The 17,510-nt window shown below is 36.7% G+C and overlaps 1 protein-coding gene across 2 annotated transcripts in view; it reads left to right on the forward strand.

The window, feature by feature from the left end:
- Nucleotides 1-17,510, forward strand: part of VPS45 (vacuolar protein sorting 45 homolog) — a 67,704-nt gene that overhangs the window by 17,161 nt on the left and 33,033 nt on the right. For both annotated transcript variants that reach the window (XM_034989910.1, XM_034989911.1), the window contains 3 exons: nt 7,216-7,374; nt 7,580-7,687; nt 8,498-8,619. In XM_034989910.1, the coding sequence (XP_034845801.1) occupies nt 7,216-7,374; nt 7,580-7,687; nt 8,498-8,619 (389 nt within the window). The remainder of the gene's footprint in view (nt 1-7,215; nt 7,375-7,579; nt 7,688-8,497; nt 8,620-17,510) is intronic.

Below are 17,510 nucleotides of genomic sequence, written 5' to 3' on the forward strand. Positions count from 1 at the left end.
AACCTGGAACCTGATTATGGACATTGAAAGGAGATTGGGCTTTAATCTTAAAGTGTTGAGAGCTTCCAGAGTATTTTAGAAGAAAAGGGACATCATCAGACTCTGGCCTCAAGAAATTTACAGTATTGTTGAAGGGACAACACTAAAGCACAAGGAGCACTTAGGCGGTGTTTCAAGGTAATATTTAATTAAGTTAAAATTGTGATGCTGACTATAATTAGATTTGAGGTTATTAGGGACAGTTCCTTAGAGGTGATATTAAGATGGGCCATCAAGAATGAATAGAATCTGGGGGAGGATTTCAGTCAGGGATAACAGCAAAAGCAAAGAGGCAGAAGTATGCAGAAAATAATAAACAGTGTGACCTGTTGGAGAGTGGGTGTGGAAGAGAAATAGGAGATAAAATTGAATTGGTAAACAGGAACCAGTTTATGAAGAAGCTTGTAAGAGGAATTTGCACTTGCTGAGATAAGCAGAGAGATCCATTGTAGGGCCATATGTAGAAAGTTGATACGATGAAAGCAGTATTTAAGGAAATTTAATCTAGTAAGGATATTTTGGAGGTGAAAAACCTGACGTTGGGCTAGTAGACTCACAGTGATAGTACTAAAAATGTACAGTAAGGGCAAATCTGAGAGACAGTTCAAAGGGAGAAAACAATTTAACAACAGGTTGGATATAAGGATAACAAGACAGAACAAATTCGATAATTCCAAGGTTCCTGAGAAATGACAGTGTGGTATCACTGGCAATAAGTCACTTGGGAATGAGGGTCCTTTGGGAGGTAGCCATTTCTAAGGCACTCACCATAAGAAGTGCATTTCCTTATTAGTAGGACCCTATATTCTACAACTTAGTCTCTTTCTTTCCCTGCAGTAATTCGACTTGACTTTATAAAATAAAGCCAGCATGGTATAATGGAAACAACACAGGCTTTGGAGCCAGACTGTCCTGGCTTTTATCCTGTCTCTATATACCAAAGTTTTTTTGAGAAAATATTACTTATTTTGCCCAAACCTCAGGGATAAAGATTTCAAACTTCTAGATTTTTACCAGGATTCAGTGAGATATGTAAAATGCTTCACATATGATAGGTGCTTTGTAAATGTTGTTCCCTTCCTCTAAACATAATGCTTTAAATATATGGTACAACTAAAGCAAAGAAATCCACCCACCTGTGGTTGCTCTAGTTATAGCGAGGTCTTTACTGGGATTTACAATTTGTTACGTTTTACTGTTTATTAAGATTTCCTCTGAAAACATCATCAGTTTGAAAATCATGAAGATTCTATTTGCTTTATATTTATGAAAAGTCCTTCTATCAACACTGAATTTTATCCCTGTGCTCTAAAACCTTTCAAAGAACTTTCAGGCTGATTTTATTATTTTTTTAATTGTATTGAATTCTAATTCTTAAATAGATGATATAAGTTCTTGGTGAAAGAGGTATGTAGTAAAAACTCAGTCTGTTACTAGTCTCACATGCATCCTTACAGTTATTCTGTATATGCGCAAGTCTGTGTGAGGGTGTGTATCTCCTTCTCTCTTTTTAAAATTCAAATGATAACATACTGTACACATAGTTCTGCATTTTTCTTTTTCACTTAACCGTGTATCTTAGAGACTGTTCCAGATCAGAACCTAAACACTCATTTTTTTTAATCACTAAGTAGTATTCCTTTATAAAGATGTATAGCAATCTGTTTAATTTGACCAACTTACTTGAAGCAGTACTTAATAACAGTTTGCAGTTTTGTGGGCCTAATAAAAGTATTCCTATTAAAACTTTTTATTTTTTCCAAGAAAATAAATTTTCTTTTCTTATTAAATAAAAACAAAATTTTGTCCTGTAATTAAATGTAAATTTCCTTGTTTATCTTTTATTTTTCCCTTTGAAACAAAAGAACCAAACTTAACCACTAGCCAGTTTTAGTATCTTTATTTGTATTTCTCTACCATACAGAAAGCAGTTAGACAAGTTTACTATAATTCCTTGCCTGAAACCTTATTTCTTGTTCACTTTAAAAGAAAAAAATAGATACTTTAAAATATGAGTTCCATTTGTGATCCACTTTATATTTTAAAAAGTTATCCTCTGAAGGTTTTCTTGCCCATGTTATTAGGGTTTTACAGTGAGCCGTTGATTTGGACTCCCCCACCACAAAGGATTTCTTTGGCAACATGATTTAAATAGTCTATAAAGGGAGCTTTTGTTTGATAATGAGTACATGCCAGGGGCCTGACCCCTAGAAGGGTTATAGCATTCCTTGGCTTGACCTTAGATAATACGTCATGAAATAATGAATTGAGGTTTTTGAGTAGAGATGGCGTTTGCTTTATTGAATAGTAACTATATCATGATGAAGGAAAAAAATACATATATTGCTAAAAATTAACTTATATAAATGACTGCCACTTCTAACCAGTTATCCTACAGGCTAACAAAAATTTGATTTAGAAGAATTTTCACTAGAACCGAACTGCAATGTACTATCATTAAAACATATCTATAGCCTTGGAAAAGACTCATTTGATTAGTGAGGAAGATATTTTTTTCATGCCATGAAGAGAAATATCTTCAGAAAGTAAGCAGTTTTCCCCCATCGTGTGTCATGTCATAGCTTTTCATTTAGAAGGAAGAATTAGTCTGTTTTTATATCCTTCTTTCCTGACCTTGGGTAAAAGGCCTCAAATCATCCTATTAAAGATATAAAGACTCAATAAATACTTCTTAGAAAAATTAAGAGGAAGAGTTCTGTTTGAAGCAGTATGGAGTACTGGCTAAGAGCTTGGGACTTTGATGGCTTGGGTTTGAAAATTATTACCACTTAGTCTTTTTGTCTGTAAAATGGGGAAAAATTACAGTACTTACCTTAAAGATTTTTGTGAGGGTGTAGTGAGCTAGTACATGTAAAGCACTTAATATGGTACCTGGTACTTAAAACATTCAATAAGTAATAACTGTCACATTATCCATATTATTATTTGATGATACATTCTGTTTTCTCTATGACATCTAGGATATTGTTTTCTAATCTACTCATCACCTCGGATCTCTCTCTCTCCCAGATTTCAGAAGGGTTTTCTGCTTCTCATTAAAATCATAAGAAAATTGTTTGGGACACATTGAGGTGACAATTTTACTTTCACCAATTAAGAATAAAAATGATCATTTTCTCTCTAAACCAACATTTAGCCAGTGTTTCAGACAGTGTTGACCAGCAGAAGACCTACAGCAAAGCTAAATTTTATGTTGGCTAGTCATTAAGGAAAAGAATACTGACTCAGATGTATTTACCAGTCAGTAGAATTGGGTCCTGCCTACTTTCTATAATTTCTTCTAGATAAGCTCTTTATAGTCCCATAACACTGTTCTCTCAAACTGTTAAGACTCATTTTTTTTTATCATATCAGCATGTTAAAGGCTTCTGCGAATTTCATCTTGCTATTCTAATCTGCTGGATTATTAATGCTAGTCATTGATGATTTTACTACATTAATGTGATAGCAGATAACAAGGTAGAGTTCCTATTCTTCAGGTTAAATTAAAACAAAAAATAAAGACTATTTTTAGTTGCTGACTTCATCTGTAATTGATACAGTGGTATAACTAAGTCATTATAAAAATTTGTTCTTGTGCTGCTTCATCATAATTTTGGTAGAAGAAAATAGAAAAGTTGCCCAAAACAATGGAAGGATCTTTAAATATCAGAAAAGAATTGTTTTTTAATTGATGTTTTTTGAGTGAACATTAGCTCCTTTTTGAAACTTAACCTTCAGAGAGAGTGTTTTTGCTTTTCTTATTCCTTGATTAGGCATATATGAATGTTAGAATTCAGTGAATTCTGTGTTTGAATCCTATCTTAAGAGGACAATAGTTTTCTTTTGCTCTTTACTCAGCCATTGTTATGTGAAATATACTTTTCTCTCTTGAAAGTCTCAAGGGTTATGGAAAATTTCATAAAATTTCATAAGAAAAGAGAAACCAGAAGTTCATTATGTAATTCACTCATATTTCCAACATATAAATACCACCGTGTAGCAGATACCTGCTGTGTAATTAGAAGTCTTTCGGATTGTTTTCTCTTCTCTGGTTAGTACCCTGGAATCTCAATATAACATATACCACTGTTGGTCAAGTTGACCATGACCATGTAGCCATGAGTGAAATGTTCAAAATTAAGTCAGAAGATAGGGCGCCTGGGTGGCTTAGTCGTTAAGCGTCTGCCTTCGGCTCAGGTCATGATCCCAGGGTCCTGGGATTGAGCCCCGCATCAGGCTCCCTGCTCGGCAGGAGGCCTGCTTCTCCCTCTCCCACTCACCCTGCTTGTAGTCCCTCTCTCGCTGTATCTCTCTCTGTCAAATAAATAAAATCTTTTTGAAAAAAAATAATAAGTCAGAGGATAATGTGGGATCCAGGCAGACAAAAATGCCCTTCCTCTTCAAGGACTTACATAGCTGAAAGAGAAGAAAGAACTCAGCTTGTACCTACATGTTTCCTTTCATGAGGAAATAGGTAAGCCTAGCTGGAACGCTGACCTGAGTCATGGGTTGGGTCCTAAGGGATCAAAAGTAGCAAAGTAATCTACTCAAAGTAATCTTGGATCAGATCTGAGCCACATCCTCAAGGGAGAGCTAAGAGTCAAGCCAGGGACTCTAAATACCAGCACCAGATCTCAAGGAAGAGAAGTGGAATTCTTTAATGGGAAAGAGCCAAGAGTCAAGATGCAAGCGAAAGTAGTTAGAAAGGGATCAAGTAGGAAGGGTACCAGCTGATTGGGGCAGTCTTTGTCCCTATACCAGTTTTGTGGTTTTATACTTGAGAATCTCAGATTTGCTGAAAAATACAGAAATTGAGTAGATTTAAGGTAAAAAGAGAGTGATCCCAAGGGCAGGAATTGAAACATTGTGCCTATAAAAAAAAGTGGCAACAGAGATCCCAGATGGATGTTTTAAACTTAGGCTAAGTTGATGAGAGACATAGGAAATAGGGTATTCTTATTATGGTAGAAACTAGTGGCAAATTTGAACAGGTATTCTAAATAGTCTGTATTCCGTGATTGCTCTGGAAAGGGTACTACAAAAGAAAAAAAAGTAAGGAAATTCTTATGACTGCAGGGTTTAAATCTAAAGAAGAGAAATATCTTCCCTTTTGATTCCTTAAAGATGATGCTAGTGAAATATTCACCCAGAAAAGCAACAATAGAAATCCTACCCAGAGAACTTCCTACTTGAGAGCCACCTGGGTGGTTCCCCATGTCATCGTAGTTCTCTTTGGTGTGAACAGAAGAGTTCTTAAACATTAAGCCTGGCTGTTGTGAAGTATTAAAAAGATAAGGTATGTGAAAGCATCTCATAAGTTGTAAAGTTCCATTTGGATGTATGTCCTCAGACTCTAGTGCCCTCCAAGGCTCTTGCCAGTCTTTCAACTCAACCCATTTCTTGCTCTGATTTCCATATTCCTGTTAAGAGCATCTCCTCTTTTAGTCTCCCAGACTAATACTAACACTTACTGATTTTTTAGGGCCTTTTGCATGAAGTCTTTCTTGATTCCTCAGCAACCAGATGTACTTTTCTTCACTCTGTGTCCCCTTCCCCGCATTGTGCTGATTCTCAGTTTCTGTTTCTTGTTTTGTTTTTTGCATACATATGTTTCTGTTATAATACCACGTGTTTTCCTGAAAAACCTCCAGTTCTGCAAAATCATGTACTAAAAATAAGTATTATGGGAAAATAGGATTATAAGCAGGTCACTTAAAATCCACGTAACTAAAAAAAAGTCTATATAACTTTGTAATCAAAGCCCTAATAAAAATAGTGACAATCCTAATAAAAATATTAGCACAGTTAAATCTCCACAGACATTTGTACCTAGAAATATACTCAGTCCATCCTTTGTAGCCTTCCTTACTCCTAGGGCTCACATTTTATTCTTCAAGATGTAAGGTCAGAAAAACTTTTGCTTCTATACAAACTAGTTTCACCAAAATTAAAAATACAATATGGGGATATCAGTCAGTTTTTGGCTGTCATTTTGTTTGCTTTTTAACTCAGAGAAATTTCTTCACATCCTTTTCATGCACTTGCCCCTTCCCCAGATATCTTAATACAGTGGAAAATATAACAGCTCTTAAAGCTACAAAACCAGCTACTTCTTGCAGAAAACTCTTGTGTAGGGTTTATATCCTTTCTTCTTAACATAGTGTTAAAGCTTCCCCTTAAAGAGGAAGCTTGGCCCTATTCCCTTCTTAATACTAACATACTGGAAAAAGTACATATAAGCCATTATACCTTCTGTGTTAAACTGACACCATTCCCATATTTAATGATCTCATAGAGTTAAAGTGCATTCAAGAAACGTGCTTTGTAGCAGAATAGGCTGTAATTGTTTCATTCCCCTTCACCTTCTTGTCTGTGAACTCACTGAGGAAAGAAACTGTTTAACTCACCTCTATATCCTCCAGTGCCTGGCATAGTGCCTTATGCTTAGAGGGGGATCACAGAGTAGTTCTTGGCTTGAATTAATTTGTTCTGCTGCATAATAAGCATAAATACGTACTATGGGGAAGTTCCTTAATATGAGGATTGACAAAACCTAAATGATTTTGTCCAGCTTCCTTTGCAGTCAATACCTGCCCTCTTAAGATCACAAGTGTTCAATTTAGAGGTTACACACTCATTTTCTTTACATACTCATATCTCTGAAAGGCATGTGGAAACATATTGTTACATCTGATGCTTCTTGGAGATTAAGCCCAGTCCTCCTACATAAAATTCTACCAATTTGTCTCCATTTCACTGGTCAGTCACTAATGCTAAGCAATAGTTTTGCAAGTCAACGGGTCAGTTCTGTCGTGTGCTGTGTTGATTGAAATGGTGGAAATAGTATATGTTCCTTGTTTCAGCAAGGAAACTGCAACCTTTCCCACATGAGACCATAGACCATCTCATCAAAGGAAAGAAAGAAGGAACTATCCATAGTTAAATTCATTTTTGTCCTAAAGCAATTGCAATGGGAAATTCTTGTCTTGGGCAAAGGCATTTAATTTTCTGTAGTTGAAACAATTGCTAAACCTATAACCTGTACATTGCCATTGTAGTAATCTTAGTCATGAACTCAGATGCATCACTGCCACTCATTAGACTTACTAGACTTAAGATCTTATACATCGCTCAGGTGAAGGGGAGATAAATATCAGCTCTTCGTTTTTTCAGAATGTAAAGAGGCTCCTGCAGAACCCCAAAGTGACGGAGTTTGATGCTGCCCGCCTGGTGATGCTTTATGCTCTACATTATGAGCGACACAGCAGCAATAGCCTACCAGGACTAATGATGGACCTCAGGAATAAAGGTGTTTCTGAGAAATATCGAAAGGTAACCAAATTTATATATTAATCCCACCAAACAGCTAGCAACTCTATTATTATATTCTTAGTTCTGACAAATCATACTGCTTTTACTTACAGAAATGTATAATTATGTCCTCTCATGTCTTCATTTCCTTAATAAAGGTATTTTCTTATGAAATGAGTTTCCTGATCCCCAAGCAATAAGAGCTGGTTCTCTTTTTTCCTAATAGCTTGTGCCTGCAGTAGTTGAATATGGTGGTAAACGGGTCAGAGGAAGTGACCTTTTCAGCCCCAAAGATGCTGTGGCTATCACCAAACAGTTCCTCAAAGGATTGAAGGTATGGCATGTCCTCTGTACTTTTTACTAAATGAGAAACAGTGGAAGCCCCTGCGGCTGAGAGTGAATAAATAAGATCTTCAGAGTAACTTCAGGATTGCTGCTAATTTAGTACTATGTCAATTAAATGAAATTAAAGCAGACATCTCCCAAAAGCTTTTTCTTCAAATGCTTTCTGTATGGGAGCAGCATCAGCATTGGACTGAGCAGCGGAACAGGGAATAATAGAATATTTCCAGGAAATACCCCAGAGTAAAACAGACAGTTCTGTTGGTTATAGCTGTTTTACTCCATTTCTTTATCATTTAAGATTTGTTTGGTTGTTTTTCTTTGAAGGAAATTAAAGATGAAGCAAACAACTGTAGATCTTTTAAAATTACTATTTTCTTAAAATGGTAAAAAAAATTAGTTTTAATCTGCAAGCCTTTCTTATGTTTCCTGAAATGTTTCCATTTACCTGAGTGTTTCTTGACTCCTTTTCTATGTGGTCTTTTCCTCTTATTTGCTCTACCTACCATATAACATTTTCACAAAAGGATAAGAATCACTGAAAAGACGATAAGGGATTTAAGCAATTCCATTTTCGAAATTCTTTTATAATAGCTAGGCTTAAGTTACAAAGTATTTTTATGAGATTAGAACATTTCTAATTGATGAAAAGAAATTTTTAAGTTATTCAACCAGAAAATTCCCATTTGAATCTATCCCATGAAATCCCTATTGAGTGCATGTCCTTTTCTGATGAGTATCATTAACTGTTATATTGCAAGTTCCCCCAAAATGATATAAGAATCGTCTTCCCCTGTCTTAGGGAGTAGAAAATGTGTATACTCAACATCAACCTTTCCTACATGAGACCCTGGACCATCTTATCAAAGGAAAGCTTAAGGAAAACGTGTACCCTTATCTAGGCCCCAGCACACTCAGAGACAGGTAAGGTAACTAAGATACTAATAATAAAAACCAGAAACACTAAGAAAATAGGAAATGTGGAGTGTTGTAAGAGACAACAACTAAGATGATACTGCTCTACTCCTCCTTCTCCTGTTTTTTCAGTTCTGAGATTCTTTTGGTTTTACATGTGTCAGGGTTAGATATAAATTCACCTACTAAGCCTGCAAGATTATTTCTTTTGGAATAAAGAAACAGGTGTTTTGAAGTATCCCATATACTTGTATTCTGTCCTTTGATATCAGATGAGTTTACTTATGCCATTTAAGGTTCAGTTCCATGGCATTTAACATTTGGAGTTTCAAAAATTAAGGCCAAAAATAGATTTGCTGCTTGGTTGCCATCCAGAGCAGGTTGTTACTATTTTTGGTGAGGACTGGACTTTGCCAAATGTGGCCAGCATACGAACTGAGACCTAATTAACAGAGGCCATTTGTTACACAGAAGCAAAGGATGGCTTGCTTTTGGGGTATTAACCGAAGGAAGGAATTAATTGTCATTTTAATCGAGTGGTCTGTTAGTTTTAATAAAAACAAAACTCGTCCAGATCAACTTACTTAGATCAACCTGAAATTTTCAATATACACAAAGTCTACTTTGTTATAAATTATATTCTTTTTTTTTTTTTTTAAAGATTTTATTTATTTATTTGACAGAGAAAGACACAGCGAGAGAGGGAACACAAACGGGGAGTGGGAGAGGGAGAAGCAGACTCCCTGCCGAGCAGGGAGCCCGATGCGGGACTCGATCCAGGGACTCCAGGATCATGACCTGAGCGGAAGGCAGTCGCTTAACCAACTGAGCCACCCAGGCGCCCATAAATTATATTCTTGTGTATTTTTTACTGGGACCACATATTATAAAGAATCTAATATATGTAATGGGATAGATTGATGTGCAAATTGTTACTATTGGTAGACTTCTTCAATTATTTCAGCTAATCATAACCTAAGAGTCTTGGAAGAATAGTGTTTTATAGATATAATAAACTTCTGAAAGGAAAAAGATGACTCTTTTATATGATAAATTTTTTTTTTTCCATTTTCCTTTAAAAAAAAAAAAACCTCTGTAATTTGGTAACAACAGAAAAGAAAGATCTTTTAAAAAATCCAAGGTTGAGAGGCAGAATATCTGGGGCTAAATTCAGACAGTACATTCATTCAGATAAAATGTTTAAGGAACTTGGCGTCAAGATTCAGAAATGTCAACTAAGTGGAAAGAATGCAAACCAGCCTAAAGCTATTTACCTATCTTAGAGGCTTTTTGAAAAACATTATAAGTCTATTAAGTGGCCTTCTAATTAGTATGATAGAAGTAAAAATATTACTTTTTCATGAATTTCATATAAGAATTATCAATTAGCTATTTATTGCTAAAGAGACACCATACACCACCAGAAAAGTATATTGTGTATGATTAGTTCATAACAGCAAACCTTTCTAATTTGGGTGATTCATTTCCGAACAAAGCTCAGAATGATGCTTTTCCAACAAAATGCACATTTATCAGTTGTCAGCATCTGTTAGCATTTGTCACTATTACCTAAATACAAATATAGTTAATAATTCAATTGCTGCATCCTTTTATATAACAGATATTTATTGGGTGTCTTCAGTATGTCAAAAACTGTTGTAAATGCTGGGGAAATAAAACAGGAAAGACAAGTTACCTGCCCTTATAGGAACTTACATGAAGGAGACAGTAAGCTAGTAAACAAATAAAGACTATGATTTGAATGAGATAAGTGCTATTGAGGAAATAAATAGTGTAATAAGCTACAAAGTAACTTTGTAGAAGTGAGGGGGGCTGTTTTAAATGGAGAGAACCTCTCTGAGGAAATGCTATTTAAAATGAGCTTTGAAGGGGTGCCCGGGTAGCTCAGTTGGTTAAGCGTCTGCCTTCGGCTCGGGTCATGATCCCAGGGTCTTGGGATCGAGCCCCACATCGAGCCCCGCATCAGGCCCTACATCATGCTCCTTGCTCAGCGGGGAGCCTGCTTCTCTCCCTCTCCCTCTACCTGCTACTCTGCCTGTTTGTGCTCTTCCTCTCTCTCTCAAATAAATAAATAATCTTTAAAAAAAAAAAAAAAGAGCTTTGAATGACAAGACAGAGCCAATCACATAACAATTAAGAGAAAAAGCATCCCAAGCAGAGGGAACACTGGAGCAAAGGCCTTGAAGAGAGAACTTGGCAAGTTCATGGAACGGAAAGAAACCCAGTGTGGTTGGGGCATAATGAATAAGGAGGAAATAAGTTGAAAAAATAAGTAGGAGCTGGATTACATAGGGTCTTAAGAAGGTTTTTAAATTTTAAATGTCAAAGGAAACCATTGAAGAGCTTAGACATAAGTGACATGAACTGAATTACTTATTAAAGGATCATCTTCTAGGGAGAATTGATTTCTTTTCTTTTTTTTTTTTTTTTTTTGAGAATGGATATTTGAAGGCAAAAATAGAAGCAGGGAGACTACTTAGGAGGCCGTTATAATAGTACAGGTAAGGAATGAAAGAGGTTTGGATAAGGAGGCTGGGAGAGAAAGAATCAATAGACTTATTTAATGGAGTCCTCTACTCCACTAAAGAGGTTATCTACTCTTACCCTCTTACCATAGAATAAGAGAGAAGTGAAGAATAACTCTCAGGTTGGGGTGGGGGGCAATCAAGTTGTTAAGTTGCAGATGCCTATAACCAAGTAGAAATGTTGGATAATAAACTGGGAGTCAACAAGATTTTGGCGATATTTAAAGCTATGGGATATAAGATATATAAGATCACGTAGGGAGAGAGCATAGAAAGAAAAGAAGAGAGCCTAGGACTGAGGATTGAGTGGAAGACATGGAGCCAGATATGGAGACTGAGGAGGAGGCGACATAAAGATAGAAAGAAAACCAGGAGAGCATAGTGTCATACAGACGAAGAAGCAAGTGGTAACCTGAGTCTAGTCTTCTGAGAGGTAAAGGTGAAAACGGTGAAGAATCCATCAGATATGGCAACACGAAGGTCTTTGGTGACCTATTCCCAGTTTCCGGGAGATTAGAAACCAAATTAGGGTTACAGGATGTAAGATAAAATAGAGATAACAAATGTATATAACACTTTTAAAGAAATTTTGCATGAAGGTGTCAGAGAAATGGGATGGTAGCTAGGAGAGAGTGTGTACTCAAGGGAAAGAGATTCTAGAGCATAGCTGATGAGATTGTAATCTAATGAGAATTACCCTAAAGAAAGAAAAGTCAAAAATGCTGAAGAGAAAGAGGAAGAACTGCACAAGTCTTTAAGGGATCCAGAGCATAAGCAGAGGAGCCTTTGATAGAAACAGAGGTACTTTTTTCTTTTTAACAATTTTGATGGTGAGAATATGGGACCATCTAAGCTGATTGCTTCTATTTTCTCAGTAAAATACAATGTCAAGTTATCAACTGAGGTAGTGGGTAAAAAGAGAAAACATTGTGAAACTGTCATCTTGCAGGCCAGGAATCAGATTTACTAGGGAAATGTAAGTAGGACTTCTAGCCAAATTGAGTGCCCATTAGAGTTTTATGGTCATTAATTTAAAATAGAGGGGCACCTTGGTGGCTCAGTCGGTTAAGCAACGGACTCTTGATTTCAGCTCAGGTCATGATCTCAGGGTGTTGAGATCAAGCCCCAAGTGGGCTCCACGCTCAGTGCAGGGTCTGCTTGTCCCTCTCCCTCTGCCCCTCCCCCCTCTTTTTCTCTCCCCGCTCCCAAATAAATAAATAAATAAAACCTTTAAAATAGAGCCCATGAGCCTAGTTGTGTGGTTTTCTCCAGCAACTTTTGGCTGTACTAGATTAAATGAGGATAAGGCTGGCAGCTAGGCCCAACCTGGATTTGGGGAATTGAAAACAGAAGGAGGGTATTAGATGGTAAATAAAGTATTGTTGAGTGAATTAGTGGTCTTGATGAGGTCAAAGAATTATTATAGTAGAAGTATTAGTGTAAGTGAATTAGAAGTTGAGGAGCTTGTTGTTGGAGAAAGAGATCTTGAATGCAAGATTTCACAATGCAGATACTTAAAGTGAAGGAGTTTAGGTTATAATCATGGGTGTTGGTTATGAGGGATGGAAGAACACATCATCCTGGGTGAGAAGACCGGGATGTGAGATGAGTAATCCACATTGATATGAAAGTCACTGAAAATCCTGAAAGGAACAGCAGTGAGAAGGAGGACAGTAAACCAGAGCTAAAATCTTCAAGGAATAAGAGAGTGACCAGGAAAGGAGGTCAGGAGAAAACAGTGCAACCGCATCATGAGCTTCTAACATAACGGAGACATTGAAGAAGGCAGAGAAGTTGGTTCCGAAACAACAGGACAGGGCACAGAAGATGCCTACGCCACCTTCTGGCCCTGCTTAACAGCAGGTAGACTGCAGAGGCCTTGAAAAGACCTACTGAACATTCTGCTTCTAAAAGTTTGCTGTCTAGATATATTGTGCAAGTACAAAAAGACATATAAACAAGGATAGTTACCGAAACATTATTTGTAACAGTTAAAAAAAAAAACAGGCTAAATATCCATCAATAGAGGACTGGTTACCTAAATTACAGTACAGTGCTATGCATTCTTAAAAAATAGAATAACGGGGCGCCTGGGTGGCTCAGTCGTTAAGCGTCTGCCTTCAGCTCAGGTCATGATCCCAGGGTCCTGGGATCGAGCCCCGCATCGGGCTCCCTGCTCCGCGGGAAGCCTGCTTCTCCCTCTCCCACTCCCCCTGCATGTGTTCCCTCTCTCACTGTGTCTCTCTCTCTGTCAAATAAATAAATAAAATCTTTAAAAAAAAAAATAGCATAACTCGGGCACCTGGGTGGCTCAGTCATTAAGCGTCTGCCTTCAGCTCAGGTCATGATCCCGGGGTCCTGGGATCGAGCCCTGCATCAGGTTCCCTGCTCAGCGGGAAGCCTGCTTCTCCCTCTCCCACTCCCCCTGCTTGTGTTCCCTCTCTCGCTGTTCTCTCTCTGTCAAATAAATAAATAAAATCTTTAAAAAAAAAATAGCGTAACTCTTCATGGGGTGATATAAAAACTTTCTAAGATATATTGGATAGAAAAGCAAAATGCTATAATATCCTTTTTGTGTAAAAAATAAAAACCCATATCTAAGCATAAATATTATTATTACACATGTGTATATAAACAGGTCTGCTCAACTATCCATAGTATGTATGTAATATATATGCAAGCATGCATATCTTTATGTATACTATACATACTTCAGAAAGAATTAACAAGAAAGTGTTAAGCGTGGTTACCTCTGGATATTGAGACAGTGGTTAGTTGTATACCTGTCTGTCTGTCCCATTATATATTGATATTGTATTAAGTATCATTTTCTTGAAGAACTATATTAGTATTTGGGTTTTTCACAATATTTAACACAGTGCTTTACAAATAGGTGTTCGATAGGTGTCGAATTTCTCATGTAAGCATCTATAACAGTTGACATGACAAGATTTACAGTTGGAAAATTTAAACGAGAGAATAAATTTGGTTGATGTTACCAGAAAATTTAGATTTTTACAGTTTGCCAGTAATGCTCTACAATATTTTGGCTCTACATCCACTAGGCCTCACTCTCAGTTCTAGCCGCTGTCTTGGATCATCACATTGAGAAGAGTCATTGATTTTAGTCATCCTTGTGATAATTTAAGTCTCATCATGATAGAATTCCTTGGTTTTGTTGTTATTAGGAAGTATCAAAGGAGATGTGTCAAGAATACAACTTTGAAATCAGGAACACCTGTAGAATTGTTTTAGCCCTTAGCTATTAAATATGTGGTTAACTTGTTTGGCAGTATAGCCATATCTACAAATTGAGTTTTGATCTTTCTTCTGCAGATGGGACTCCCACATATTCTATTTAGCAGCCTCATTTTTCTTTCTCACTCCAGAATTGCTCCTTGTCCCTCATAAAAACAAGCAACTTAAACATTTGGTGAGAGAATGGAGCTATCTGGTCATGCATTCCACAGTCAATTCAAAAGGAAGTACTTTTTCACATTTACATAAATTTAGTGGAATCTTGTTGCAGCAGTTCATTTTGTTTCTATAATAGACAGCAGTCCTTTTCCATTGGCCTTTTTTCCTACAGTAAATGCTCCTAAGATCCTTATTATCCCTAAGAACTCAAAAATTTGAATTTTAGCCATAAGTGTAATGGCCCACAAAGTAGATAAAATATTGCCTCTTAAAAGCTTAAGGTTTTCTACTTAGTTTATTCATGTATAGAAGTAATGATTTCCAAAATTCTATATGTGAAAAATGTTTATTTTTATAATAAAATAAGATGTAAATTGGTTGAGTTCTCAAGATGTCCTTGTATATCTATATGCAGCATGAACTGGCTGCTATTCTCTATCTAATGTTTGCTGCCTGAATTAATTAATGCCTTCGGTTGCTGGAGTGAATTACAGAGCACAGGAAGATGTGTACAAAGAATTGAACTTGTGTATTCCACTTAGCTTCAATCATCATATAAAAATGATTTGTTGTGTATTTTGCCATTGGCCTCATCAGAACATCTACTTTTAAAATTCACCAGGGAAAGAAAAGAAAAGGAAAAATGTCAGCGTTGTATTTTTTTCCCCATCGATGTTCCTCCTTAAGCCAGCTTGAGTAAGTAGTAGGAGGTTCAGGAAAACATTTATTAATGTTTTCATAACCAAATGTAACATAGTCATCTTTTTAGGTACACAATTAAGTCAAGCTGTAAGAATCTATCCCAGTATCTAAGTTTTGTCCTTATATTAATATAACCTACACCCACAGTTACCATCTGCAACATTTTCTTCCCTCTCCAGTAATACGAAAATACTCTGGCACCCTGAAATTATCAGACTAAAGGATAGAGTTCTTGCACTCTTTTAGGAGTCTGCTTGAGTTTATTCCTTCCCAGTTCTTGCCTTTCTTTTCCACAAGAAACAGACGTACTCTTGAGGCAGATGATGGGCAGAGGGCAGCTATAGAGAAGCAGCATCTCTTTTCCTGGATGATCCTTGTTCGTCTGCTCAGCTGCTTTTTAAATTGACTTACCAGATCAGGAGCTCAAAAATGTTACTGTCCGGTTCCTCTCATCAGTCACTGTACCCCTGCAAGGGAGAAACTTCCTTCCCTTCTTCTTAATGAAATAATCTGTGCAATTAATAAGTATTTACTCAAGATAAACTGCATAATGAGTGTCAGCCTAGGGTTGCCCCTCAACATAAAGAGTATTATTGCATGTGGAATCTCCCTGTAAAAAAAAAAAAAAAAAAAAAATACTCATTTTCTGAGAATAGAATTTCATTTCAGCTTTGAAGATTTTATTACTTCTGAACACTGCAACTACTTTTTTTTTTTTTTCCTGTTTCTACCTAGGCTGACACCCAGATAGTTACAACATAGACCAAACAATTGGCAGAATGTCTTCTGTCTCCTTGACAGCACATTCTTGCAACATTGGATTTTTCTTCTCCACAGAACTCATTCTTCACATCCTTTAATGAATATTAAACCAGTTATGACTATATTTGAGAAGCCATTATTATCTCAGCTCATTGGTACTCTAGAACCAATAGAGTGGGAAGAATTAAAAATTTACATTCTTTGAAATTTGGTTGAAAAGAAATTGTATCTATCCATGAGGGTAATACTATGATAAAGGTTATAGAGACTCATGTCACTATTTAAAATTATAGCCAACTGTAGCTTAGTTGATCCCCTTATGAAATCGATTCCTAAAGAGTCTGACAAGAACTGAACTTGAGTCTTAGCTGTTCATATTCCCTTTCCCCTTCTGTAGAAAGATTAGTCAGAACCGAAACAATACCTATCAGTTGGAGAAAAAGAAGAGAACCTGTATTTTACCTGAATATTCAGTCCTTGAATAATTAAGAGTTCATCATACTTGGTAGAAAAATATTACTGTCATAATCATGCAACGTTTCCTAAGCAAATGACCTTTCACAGCAAGAGAAAGCTGGCCAGTAACTGGAGGCAAGGACTTGAAGGAAAGAAACCTTGATGGTGTAGAGTATTTTAGTGATTCAGGTAATGCTTTCTTGTAAGTTACAAAGAACCTCTTTCCCTGCAGCCTCTAAAGCACTAGATTAATATTGGATTAATAACTTAGTATCTACTTCTCTGTGATACTAGAGGAAATCACACAAATTATGGATTAGTGCCACTACAAATTCATTGTTTCTAAACTCAGTTGGGCCTTCCCAGATACTCAAACTTTTATGCATCCTTAGTTCTTTCTCTTTGTCTCTTTCTCCACATCAGTTTTGAATGTTTTCCATTCTCTCCAAATCACCTAACCCACCCCAGCCCACAGCAGTGTTTCCTAGAAAAAAAAAAATTGAATCTGTCAGACATTAACTCCCTCAGTGTCTAGCCCCCATATTTATAAACTTACTTACATATACCGACCTTTATGTCCTTCCTCCATTCTAAAGGAAATACATCCTTTTTCCTATTTAGAGCTAATCATTCTGTCCACGCTCTAGTTTTAGACTCCTACCATCTCTTCTGCAGCCTTCCTGTATTGATTATTTGCTTGCTCCCTTTCTCTCCCTGCCTCCTATATTTTCAGCTTCTCCTCATCTAACTACTTTCCCACAGACTACAAGCATACTTGGGTTTCTCCTATTAAACAAGCAGTAAGTATAAAGCCCTTGAATCCGGGCTCTCCTCTAACCTGTCTCCTTTCTTTCACAGTCAGGCTTCCTGGATGAAGTCACTGTCTTCTTCAATCCATGCACCCTGGCTTCTTACTCCACTATAATACACTAAGACTTTTCTTACAGATTCATATACAACAGCACACACAGTGGTCTCTTTCAGTCCTCACCTTATTTACCCGACTGTTCTCTCACT

Source organism: Mirounga leonina, unplaced genomic scaffold (assembly GCF_011800145.1).
Source record: "Mirounga leonina isolate KUSES-001 unplaced genomic scaffold, KU_Mleo_1.0 Mir_493, whole genome shotgun sequence".
NCBI classification, from domain to species: Eukaryota; Metazoa; Chordata; class Mammalia; order Carnivora; family Phocidae; genus Mirounga; species Mirounga leonina.